Source organism: Anarhichas minor, unplaced genomic scaffold (assembly GCF_050575085.1).
Source record: "Anarhichas minor isolate MPS153535 unplaced genomic scaffold, ASM5057508v1 ptg000058l, whole genome shotgun sequence".
Lineage (NCBI taxonomy): Eukaryota > Metazoa > Chordata > Actinopteri > Perciformes > Anarhichadidae > Anarhichas > Anarhichas minor.
This window is the reverse complement of record NW_027466504.1, coordinates 12898195-12911271: the sequence shown is the minus strand read 5'-3', so window position 1 is coordinate 12911271 and position 13077 is coordinate 12898195. Positions and strand designations below refer to the sequence as shown.

At 39.6% G+C, this 13077-nt stretch overlaps 1 protein-coding gene and 1 pseudogene across 1 annotated transcript; both read right to left on the bottom strand.

The window, feature by feature from the left end:
- On the bottom strand, nt 1-6521 carry LOC142932860 (rho GTPase-activating protein 19-like). Its single transcript, XM_076076948.1, has 11 exons — nt 6470-6521; nt 5918-6171; nt 4852-4932; nt 4118-4327; nt 3771-3997; nt 3332-3418; nt 2798-2863; nt 2419-2628; nt 2239-2334; nt 1903-2015; nt 1-1473 (listed from the first exon to the last, which is right to left on the bottom strand). Exons 1-11 carry the CDS (start codon nt 6514-6516, stop codon nt 1464-1466), a joined length of 1401 nt encoding a protein of 466 aa, XP_075933063.1. The 5' UTR covers nt 6517-6521; the 3' UTR covers nt 1-1463.
- Nucleotides 6522-9758: 3237 nt separating this feature from the next.
- Nucleotides 9759-13077, bottom strand: LOC142933197 (pyrokinin-1 receptor-like; annotated as a pseudogene).

The window sequence follows — 13077 nt, the reverse complement described above, 5'->3', positions numbered from 1 at the left end:
GAAGCATAAGGTAACATTTAAGTAACATATTCAAATAGGTTTTGAGATTTAAGATTGGCAACTTGGCCAATATATTTCATTTTTTTTTGTTATTTATTAAAATATTGAGTGTTCAAATAAACATATTTTGGGTATTTAACATGACAGGAGTAGCTAATAAGCAGATTTCTCTCATAAAGATATTGTCTTGACCAGATCAGAGAAGATGTTGCACATCAGGCGCTCCGGCTGACTAATTATTTGCAACTAAACAGCATCACCTTGTGGCTCCAAGTCAAACAGCATCACAAGCTCCAGAGAGCAACACGAGTTACATTCCAGGGAGGAAAAGTAGCAAAACGGTTCATAACTAAGTCTCCATCCTACTTAAGTCCACATGCTAACATTTCAAATGAAAAGACTCCTACAGAACTCAGCTTGATGTCTTTTAATTGCAGTGAGGTGCATAGCTTCACAGTAGCATCAATGCCATCAGGTGACATGTTGGAAAAAGCATCACATTATAGTTGAATTGTAACAGCGTGGCGACGTGATAGACTGATCTGGAAACTGCTTGAAGACAACAAGCAGGTTTAAGTGGCTTAAACTCTCCCAGAAAGCACCTGAATTAACAACCACAACAGGCAAACAACACATTTCTCTTCAGTAACCTTTGAAAATAAAAGATAAAAATTGATTTAAAAAAAAAAGTAGCAGTAGTTTTTAAATATCACAGTATTCTTTAGTATCACAAAAGGGTTTGCGCTAGTTGAAACAATTCATATAATCTACACAAGATGGTCCTTTGGCTTTTAACTCGGTATCTCCCAACCTCCACTAGTCTTCACTGCCCTAGTTTACCAACATTTGAATATATTCTGTAGAGAAATGTCAGCACACATTTAAAGCTATCTGGAATTTAAAGAGAAAATGTTGAATACAAATTGCATTATGAAGTAATTTAAGATATATTCACTTTAAGGCACATCTCAGAATTTACCACTTTTCTAATAAAAGTCCTGAACGCTCTGCATCGACTGTGTGAGTCCAACTAAACCTACGATAATTTACAAACAAATTTAACATTTAAATAGAAAAGCCTGCACATCACATTTGGTCCAACACATCTGATGCACTCGATTCCAGGACTCGAAACGCACAGATGACCAATACGAAATAAATACATGTTTCAGTCAACGGTAAAGCTAAATAGCCACAAATTCACTGGTGTTAACACATGTCACTGAACATTGTGAAAGAATAGACTGGGTAAGAAAACTGGTCAATAACATTGACTTACAATAGTGCATGTGGTCTATTAACCCCTTTTGTATGCCCTAGCTTAAGTAAAACGTTCGGGTGGTTTTCTTGCTTTCTTCATAACCTTTAAGACAAACTTCACTGCCTTGCTTTACACTGTGGATTTTACACCCCGCACATAACAGTCAGCCTGATGTTTCCTTAGTTGTGAAGAGCGCATTCCTTTAGAGAATCCTGGACGAGATGAAAAGAGAGACGGAGAAGAAAAAGATTAGGTAATGTCTGAGTACATCAGGCACCATTAACAATGTAAGCACCGTTGCGTCACGGTGAGGCCAGGCTGGCCTGTGGTGAACCACAGACAGAAGTACCAGAAAACTCCTTCAACACAGTCATGAGGAGAACTACTCGTCACTGGTGGATGACACTTTCAGGAGTGAAAAATGTAAATGTGACATTTTGATTGGTTTTGGTTTGAATAAAAGATAATTAGTACTTGAGCGCGTCTCCAAACATGTCCATCATTAGACCTACAGGACCACAACAGGAGGCGATGGTGTCTTCTTATCGTGAAGCTGTAGATTCTCCCATGTTACACAAGGCACACACACTCATTCTAAGACTTGTTTCATTTGTGTTGTGTTGCATCAATGCAATACTCACTCCTCCACAGCTCGTGTTTTATCTCGCCTGGCCATCGAACGGCCGCTGGGTAGAGGACTCTGCAGACTGCCGTTTTCTTTCTCCGTTAACACTTGGCTTCCCAACACCTTCCTCTGTTTCATAAACAAACATCATTACTGGAAGATATGTAGAGGGTAGGGCTGTGTTCATCAAACGGGCTTTTATAGTTAAATGCACTATAATATACTTATAATGTATATAAGACCATAAAGATCGAATTGACAAAATTTTTATGTTAACAAATAAGGAAAAAATCCTCAAAATGGAATGACGGCTGAAAGGTGACGGCTGCACAGAGGACTGCTGTGAACAAACCTTGATAATTCCACCCAAAGAGCGTGAACGCCAATGTTTCCTGCTGAAGGGTGTCCGTGTGTCAGCCGAAGGCGTCCGCAAAGGCTGCTTATCAAACTACACACAAAAACACAACACATTCAGCTGCTGGGTTGCAAATTGTTTTCTGTGTGTTGTTTCTTCTCCCAGCGGGTGCTGTACCTGTCTGATGAGCTTCTTCTTTTTGGCAGACTCCGGCATGTTGTTGACCTGCCGGTACAGCTCTCCGAGGGCAGATTCAGTGTAACTCTGGGTCTCAAAGGACCTGGTGGTGGAGCTGCTGCTGACCTCACTTCTTGTTCTCATGGAGGGAGAAGGGGAGGCAGCTGTTACGGGTACATCTTGAGTCCCAGAACAGAGTGTCAAGTCATCCTAGAAAGATCAGACGTAACATGTGACCAGATATTTTACATTTTGTTATCTCACTGCAACGCAAAAAGCAACATCCTTTGAAAATCATCCTATTAAGAGCCGAGTAGCAGATAAGAGTCTCTCAAAAGTTCTGTATTTAGACACAAAGTATCTGAAATGAACCACTCACCTTTGATTGGAGAGTTTTAGATCCTGTGAAGTACACGCGGGTATATTCTTTGATGTATGTAGGTGCCTTCAATGGAAGGAAACATGTAAATGAAATCCTCTGATGAAATCATTGTGACGAATGGACCAACGGTGTATTTAATCTGCTGCTTGGAAGAATATATTATGTGTACAATATAGAAACTAACAAAAGGAATAAAGAAATTAATGAAGAAATATAAGCTGATTGTTGAGATCTGAAAGGCTACTGATTACAGGCACTGGACATGTAAATTCCGTATTCTTTCTAATTACCCTGCTTGCATTCATTGTAACCCTGCCAACAACTATGAGATCTCAGGGGAACCATCACTACTACATGGTTGTGATGTACTACATTTTTCTTTCCAAATGATCTCCCATTAGAAATACCTCCCTGTGTGTTTGTTTTTTTATGTCAACATTAAGTTCAGCACAGAATACAGACAACCTCAACACCTCATGCTGTTGTTCTTATCAGACAAAGAAGAGAGAAGCGGTTTGTAGATCTGCTTACCTTGAACAGTTTCTGCGAGTGCCTGATGAGGAACGCGATGCCATTATTCAGTTGCTCGATGTTTGCCTGCAGATCACTTGCCATCACCTGCAACATAGAAACACCCCAAAAAACAAAAACAAATTCAAGAAAACAGTCAAGGTTTACTAGACTGAAAACAGTTCATAAAATGTATTAATATAGTGCATTTCTAGTCTATCAACCATTCAAAGCGCTTTACAACATATGCAAACATTCATCTATTCAAATTCTCGGGCAAAGTGCCAACTTGCTCATGAAGAGCGGTTAGGGTTTCAGTGTGTTCCTTCAAGGACACTTGGATGCTCTCTTAAGGAACCTTCGGATTACTAGACGACCACTCTACCTCCTGAGCCACGACGCCCTGAGGATAGTTGGCACAGACTCAGCAGGTAGAACAAAACAAACCTACGGTCCTTACATTTTTGGGCCAGATGATGTGTGGAGCAAACATTGTAGCTAGATTGATAGCAGACATCTTGTTGATGTGCTGATTCCGAGCCGTGTGGTACAGCAGGTCCAGCAGCAGTTTCAACAGGCTGCGGTTGGCTGCTGGGAGCAGCATGAAAAGCAGCTGAAACGCTTCAATCCGGTGCTCCTTGTCAGGCACACTCGTCTTTTCCCCTCCATCATCAAAGCGAGTCAGCTCTGGACACAGCACATAAGAGAATTGTTACAAAATAGCAAAGGGGTGCGCTATTATTTTATTTTCTTAAGATTGATCTGATATTGAGCCATGACAAGGATCTGTGTATCGTCAACCCACACCTCCGATCTTCAGGTGGGCATGATAGTGTCTGTGCGTGAGCAGAGGCTCTGGCAGCTCTCCCAGGTAAGCTTTGAGCAGTGTGGCCGCATCATTGGGGTGGAAGTCGCCCGTCTCTAGATCTATCTCTGCCCCAGCATTCAGCATCTCTCTCAGGGCCGCCTGCCTGAGGCTGTGGCCCGGCACACGGAACAACCCCTCCACATGAAGGTCTGAGGGGTGAGAGAGAAAGGATGGTGAGAGACGGACAAAAGAGATGTGGTGTGTAGGCGGATAGACACAGAGTGAAGGAGACATCGGGAGACAAAGACTCAGAAGGGAGGAGAGGGACAGCGGGAAGGAGGGAGATAGCCGGAGCAAAGAGCTTTCAGATGAATTATTGACCCAAGCATTTGCTCCCTGTGTCTATTTTGCGCTGAATTACATCATCGCTTTCTAGAAATAAACCACGAACTTCTGATAATTCACTGCTTTCCAACTGCGTCAAAGTAGTAAGAGTTAGGATAAAGTCTCGATGTCTAACAAATCCAATAGTTATAAGAGTTAATGATACATGCTGATCAAGCAATTCAACTAGCTATATTAGGACGTTATTAAATCAAGCGTTTGACGCAAATACCATCATGGTTACAGATCTGTCTCCTCACGCATTAGAAATGTGTGTAGTCATGATATCACAAAGTGCTTTGGAGGAAAGTGTGGCTGAAGTCATGCATGTCTATGAAGTGGTACTCACTTTTACTTAGGTATTCAATGAGCTGATAGATCTGTGCAATTCCTTCTTCGGTTAATGGTGCACCGAAAACCACTCCTTTGTCTGAAAGTCATCAAATAGAACAGAAGGACTGTTTTTATACTTTACGTGTACAACTTTATTCATTCTCACTAGATTCATTAGCTCCCTTTTATCATTTCCATCCATCACATGGACCGGCTGCACCCCGTTACATAACCTACAACACGTTGTGAAAAAACAGAGACAGAAACTAACAATTACTTAAATTATGAATTAACAAACTCTATATTAAAACTGAAACAATTAGTTGATTCATAGATTGAAATTAATCACTTAAATCACCTTTCACGCAAAAATCCCAAACATTCCCTTGTTCGTGCTTTTTGTAACACTTCTTCTCTTTGACTTATGTGACAATACATTTAAATACCTTTTGGGTCGGGCAGAACAATCAGTTTGGTGATGTTGAGTTTGGCTTCAGAAAATTGTGATTGAAATTTTTCAGTATTTTCTGTCATTTTATAGAACAAACGATAATTGTAAAAATAATGTGCAAATTCATCTGCAATGAAAACAATAATCAACTGAAGCCCTTCTATTGATTATTTATTCATCAATTAAATAATCTAAAAAGTGTGAAGGTGACATCTTCACATTAAGTTTTTTGTCTGACCAACGATACAAAACTCAAGATATGCATTTGCTATTATATGTATAAAGGTACTCTTACAATACAACACCCTGGGGACAAATCATAAATATCTATTCCAATACCTATAAATGCTTAGGATGGGTTAAATGCAGTGGTCAGATTCCATGTGTTTACTTGTGTGTATCATCTATGTGATGATTTCATTTATTTTTAAATGATCATTTCATCCCAGGTGGAGATACATGCATTGCAAGTCTTAATTAAAAGACACTGTGTGTGTAGTCTGTTGATAAATTAACAGTAGTCATTTTTCTAGTATTTAAACTTCCTAATGTAACAGAAAATAACTTCACTCCAAACATGTTAGTGTAAATTGTCGTTTCAAAGACTCTGAGCACACTATGTTGGCCTCACCTTTACGTTTCAGGAAGTTGAAGGAGCGGAGGAAGCCAGCGGCTGTGGGCACCTTCGCCTCGGACTCTCCGGTGAGCTGGGCAAACTCGTCCCCGGGAAGGTCTATGAGACGAGTGATGTTGCTTAGTACCAAATCCGCGAAGGCCTGTGGATGCTCATGTCTCAGCCTCTCCACGAAGAAGTCCGGGTTAAAGATCACAGGCTGGCTCGTGTTGGGCTTCTCCTGGCTGATAAACACACTGCATGTCGTCCCCCTGTTCATGAGAAACAAAGAGTCGGGGGTCATTTCGAGACTCAACGGAATAGTAATGCTTCGGGCTGGTAGAAGTTAAAACAGGTATTAGCCGATTAACGTTAGCTATTACTAGCATACGAAGTTGTTGCTAGGTTAACTAAAATGGCTAACGCTAGTAGTTAACGTTAGTTACTCTACTGAATAGCGTTAGTTCACAAGATGTTGTATTAGCACTAACGTTAATGATTCCAAGAAACTCCTCATATAATAGTTTATTGTCTGTTAATTTGAGGATATATAAAAGGAAAAGTGTCGACCTTCTGCTCAGTTTGTGATTGTTGTGGGTATCATCTGCAGCCGCCATCTTCGTTTTGAATCTTCCGCTGTTTTATCTTTAGTCCCGCCCACGGTGTTGTGATTGGCTGAAATATACGCACGTCAAGACTGCTCAACTGATAAATAATGAACATGGACTACCCCTTTCATTAAATATGTCAAGGCTCATTTATTGTCATTCTAAGGGTTGCACAACGAAATGCATGGTGTTGTCCCTTTGTGCTACACAAGAATTAACAAAAGAAAATTGTGGTGGAGTGCAGAAAATGAGCTGAGGAGTTTTACAGCTTTAGGAAATAAGATGCTCTGTAGTCTGGTGGCAGAGGGTACTTCTACAAAACCTTAGTAGGCTATGACACATCATTTTCATTACATTTTGACCATAGGCAGGAGAGTGGACACCATCAATCATTTGTCTGTGGGTAACTCAGAATTAATGAAGATTAACCAGCCCTGCCACTCCTTTAGACACGGCCCTGCTAGGTAGTAATTTTTTGCAATGAAATATGAAAAACCACACCATACACTGCTTTTTTTGTTACGAGTTCTTCTTTTTCTGACAATGGCACTGACAATATTAACATTACTGTCGACATTTAATATTAATACAAAGAACAGAAATGTACAAAGTTTGGTTTAACTGACCATTTTGTCCTTCCCCTTATCTCTAGATTGAAAAATACATTGGTATGTAACCTGTACAGTTATGCTGTGAGAAATACACCTGAATAATGCTCTTGAACAACATACGTAATATTTCAAACTTAGCATAGAAATACACACTACCATATCCTGTAATTTCGGTTAAATTTCGGAGTCGTATCACACTTAATACAAAATATGTAACAAAATACGTTACATTGAATGTCTTCACATTAGTCACAATACTGTAAGCTTCTAGGCACCAAAGATATTTTTCTGGCTCCAATAAGGAACAGAAATAATACTTGACATCAATAAAATCTCACACATTCTCCAGACATAGTAATCACTTTCACAGAAAAAATACTTCCAGCTTTCAACAACACTCTGAGATAATTTTCCAGGAATATAGAAGGATAAGAATGTTCCAAACACCAAAAAATATCATAATGGCGGATTTCTTCTCTAAATGCATTTATAAATCATTGGCAATAAACTACAACCAAAACACTTTACAAGACTATATTATTTCTTTCTGTTCAATACAATGAAATTTGTGTTTCCAATCTGAACGTAAAAATAACACCTAATTAAACATAAGTCAGTCTTAAGAGACCTTTTTTCAACAAACAACATTTATCTTTTTTTCATTAATAAAAGAAAACAGTGTGTTCAAAGCTTCCTGAGTTGAATACTCTGTGTTTATAATAAATAGGATGCATGATAAGTTGATCTTAACATTAGAAAGTTTAAAACAGAACAATATTTTCCAATTCGATTCCTTATTTTTATTGCGGTGACATTCAGATCCCCCAACCATTCCAATGGACGGATTAATAAAAATAAAAAAAAGAAATCCTTAGTAAATGCTATAAATCTTTGTATAATGTAACATCCCATGTTTACTTTAATTAAAAGCCCTGTATTTAACATCCTGAACAGCAGCAAACAACTGCATGAAGGGCTAAAAAAGTCTGAGAGAGAGATCTCAAACCCTTTTTGACAGAGGGACAGCCCTAAGCCCCATCAAGGCAACGAGATATATGGCGGCAAAGTTCGGTCACATTCGTATTTATACCATTTCCAGCACTTGCAGTCTCTAATACTCAACCATTTACCAGGTGACGTCAGTTAAGTCCCTGAGGGTTCAGGGCTGAAGGCCTTAGGGGGGACAATGGTATTGGACCTTGCAGTCTATGTGTACAACACATGCACAGTAAAATCTGATCTGCACTTTCCCAAAGGTTCACGAACTGCTGTACAATCATAGAACATAGGGATGATCGATTCCTTTCACTGAGGTGTGCAGGGAGGCCGTCAATACCAGCCTACATGGGTGAGAATTACAATCCTGCAATTATTGAACAGATCGTTAATAAAAGACCAAAAGCAAATGTTATTTAAAACGTTGATCACTATTAATTTGAGCGTACCCCAACACATCTGTCAGGTAGACCGCATCCAAATAGCACCTGAGAGGACACCATCTCTTTAATTCTAGCACCATCTGCTGCAACCTTGTAACTCCAGTTACACTGCACATGTGGCCTTCATTTGATAGCCTTGCTTGCCTGCCGATCATCCGTGGTTGTCGACAAAGGTTGTGAGCAGTGGCGGCTGGCCAATAGAGGGGCGTGGCCCCACCTTGAGCGCCCCTCCTTGAGCCACAAAAAAAATAAAAATAATAATAATAAATTATACAAATTGTCAATAATAGCTTGCGCGTCCTCGTCAGGAGAAGTCTCTACGGGCGAGCGCGAGCACTACTCCTCCAAGACCCGTTTTTGAGAGGAGAACTGCTAGCTGGATGCAGTCATGCTTATAACTTAAAACAACAGGGATAGATCCAGCATGGACAGTAACGGGAGTGAGGGACATGAATGCACCTGTCTGAAAAAGTAAGGAAACATGAGAACACCAGGGCACACATGGAGAACTCTGTCAGCCATATTGGGCAAAGTGAACATCTTTTCTTGTACATAGTTGTCCTCAGTCTCATCTTGGTCATGGAGGCATCAACATTTAATTGAGATGGTAAATTAACAGTGAAAACTCATCATAGCTTAATTTAACATCAGTATTCCTAATTACACTTCATGTTTACTTCTCCCTATAACAAGGTCCATAGGGGCATCTCAATAAATAAACATGTTCTATTATATTCTATTCTATTTTATATATATATATATATATATACTGTATATATCTGTATGTGTGTGTTTTATATTATACAGAATATTATTATATGATATATATATATATATTTATTATACTGAATTCCCTGTGAGGGTGATAAAAATATTATGTCCTGACGTGTTTATCAAAGTGTTATTTACTGCTTTTTTTCGTGTTGGAATAAATTTTAAATATTTAACTGTAATACGTGTTTGATACCTTAATTTGTTTGCATTAAATCATACTGGGATGTTTGCTGAAATTGATTGGATGGCCCTACCTAGAAAATTTTCCACCAGCCGCCACTGGTTGTGAGACTCTACTGCTGTCCACTTTTAATTATGTGGAACACTGTGATTAGCTTGGAGACATCCAATGAAATAAGGGTGTGCGTTTTGGTGGAGTCAGATGACAGTAATCATAGATCTAGACATCCCAGAAAAGTTATTTCCATTAAATTGGCCGGGGGATCTGAACGGCTTCTAAAAGAGATAATAATTCAGATTGCTTGTTGTTGCTGCTCATGTTTAAAGGCGGTTTCATGGATATTTCCATTCCTCTGATTAGTTTTGTTCGTGATTGTATTTCTCTTTTTGGCCATATTCACTCTATAGCATTTACCATGAATCCTCTTACTGACTGTTACTGTGCTTGCTTCTTCAGTAGAACTTCTCTTCAGCCAAGACATGCTCCCATATTTACAGGAGCAGTTAGACCTGAGCCTACCCAGAGTTCTCCTGCACGCCCTGCGAAATGTGTGGGAGGAAATACAGAACAGCAGCGGGTCCAGAGCACCGTTGATATACCACAGTGGAAGCGACAAGTAGGATTTCAGAATTGTGTAGACAAAAAGGACAGTGTCGGACCACACAACCACGTCGACCTGCATCAGCGACGAGGCAATGTCCGGAAAGTTGCAAACAAAAAAGGCCACCAAGACTGCACCTGGAAGACACAGCATAGAAGATGTTAATCGCTCTCGCTCATGTTAAGGGATTTTTAAATGAATTGCAGTAAATAAGCAATTGCTAGCATAATTGGCCTAAATGAAGGGCATCAAAAGTGTAGACAGATCCTGACACTATATCATGAGGTAACTATGTGTGCCATCGACAACACCTCATATATGGGAGTGCATGCTACCATCTGATTGGACATGAAAAGTTGACAAAAGCCAATTGTTTACAGCATCACAGTCACAGATGAATTTGAGACCATGATGGACAATGAATAATATGCAGACAAACAATGTTTTTTTTGCCTGCAAATATGTATTAACCTAAATGAACTGAAACTAATGTCGAGCTCAGTGTAATTTATTCATTGCCTGGTTAGCAACCAAGAGGGAAGGAAGTCACGAAGGGTCCAGCGTCACCTATTTTGCAAGGACATGTGAAATTCGGTGTCCCACTTTCTGGACACTTAGACCTTCATAAGGTCATCATCAGACTAAGATAAATCAGAGCACTTGGGAGATTTACTATGCCACAACCTCAAGAGATAAACACGGTTTTATAAATTTCCCATTACTCACCCATTAGTTTTAGAGCTCTCTTTTCATTTGAAAGCAGCTTTCCATTCTGATGGCACTGAATGTCTGGTCTTCCTTGTGGATCCGGCCGCATTAGACCCATGTTTCTCCTTTGACGTCCGTTCCGCCTCAGGTAGAGCAGGATGAGCAGATAGAGAGTACAGATGGAGATGAGAGGGACCTGTTGAAGAGGCATGTTGAGTGCTTGCGTGTGAAGCAGGTTATCAAATATAGCTTTTCAAGAAGCACTTATCTCACCAGAAAGAAGATCCCTGCTCTGATGAGTAAAGCACCTTTGTAGATGTGTGCAGGATCAGGCTCTGTCATCTCACACACGGTGGACACATGGAAGGCGTCTTTTAGTGTAGCGGCAGTGTAGTCAAGGATGCAGGCAAAAGCCTCGTCATAGACCAGAGCAAAGGGTACAGCCGAGACCAGAGAAATGATCCAGACTGAAAGAAGGCATGGCAGCCGAAACTTCTGTTGGAAAGGAAAATACAAATATAGAAACGTTAAAGCATCCCACTGTGTTCTTTTTATCTGGCCAGACTCAAATCATGTTTTCTCAAAAATGTCTGCAGTATGAACATGTTTTGAACCTGTTTTATATGAATTTTGGGGAAGAAACCAAAACATGAACATCACGCCAAATGATGACAGTTGCGGACAAATGTAGTAAACAGTATTAGAATACATCCCAAAGCTTTTTTGCATTTAAATTTTTTTGCAAGAACTCAACCTTCAGGCTGGAGACAGACCACATGGTGTGGCAAATGGCTGCATAACGCTCAGTGGTGAAGGTCAGGATAACCAAGCTTGTGGTGGCACAGTACACTTGGCGCACCATAAAGTAGACTTTGCATACTGTTCGGCCCAGACGCCATGGGTAGCTCTCCCAATAGTAGCGATACAAAGTTATCGGGATGGTCAACAGCTGCAAAATGTCTAAAGTTCAAAGAGAAAAAAACAACATACATTCAGAAAATTTGCACTGAAGATGGTTCCTCGAAGTAGGCAATACACCACAGTCCAGGACTCACAATAATACATACAAATAACTTGTTGAAATTTAAATTAAATGTGTGCGCATTACATACAACATTCATTTTACATGAAATTTATTTAATAATTTTCAGGTTTGAAATACATCTCTGCATGCCCAAAATAAATGCAGAATGAATGCTTTTTAGTGTACTAACCTAGTAATGAAATGGAACGTAAAACATCAAAAGCATTTGTCATGATTGGGGGCTGTTGATACAAATTCAGTGAATGTGTTCTATACTACCCACTGATGTTAATAGACAATAAACAAGCCTAAAAACAATGAAATGTATATTTCACACTTAATTCCATCAGAAATAAATATTCTTTTTACTTTTATTGAATTCTTTAATTTTAAACATTGTTAGTCCTGATTTTCCATAAAGTGCATGGTAAGTAAGTATGTGAGTACATTTATTTTACAAAGCGTCATGTGCCAAAATATGTTAATATCACACATAGCAAATATAAACACAATCCATCTCCCACATTACAGTTATAAAACATAACTTATCGGCATATCTGAGGCACAAGCTGTTCCTTTAACATATGAAACATAAAGCGCACTCCTACACTGCTGTGAGACATTTAACGCAAATTGAGCTCGGTGAAACACTTTGTCTGCAAATAGGTACTGACGTCTACATTCATCAGACATAGAATCAGGACGTTCTGCAGATACTTTAAGGAAATTGTAAGACTTTCCAAGACCATAAAGATGACACTTTCTAATGTCGTTTTGAACTGAGTGGAAGCGTGTACCTGATATGACCAGGCTGATGAGGTAGAAACGAATGGCACTGACTCTCATCTGAGCATCCATGAAGAGGGTCAGTATGCTCACACCATTGAGTAAGACCTGTAGCATGAAGGGACAGCATTTAGTGAGCATTAAAAAGTTTGTGTTGTGTGCTGTCAGCATATCATTAACACTGTATGACTATTGTGGCTACTACTGTAATTTATCATCACACAATACCACTTAGTGTTGTAATTCAGAAGGTAACATTGATAGTGTGTTGAGTCTAGTAAAATGACTGTTCATACTCCAGAAAAGAAGATGATGCTGTAGAAAACGGTCATGGGGACGGCTATAACCAGGGGCTCCCTTTTAGAGACGCCTATGTCGAGCTGCGGCTTCTCACTCAGGCTGACATTACAGCTGAAGAGGGATAACATCTGCTCCGAGAAGTTCAT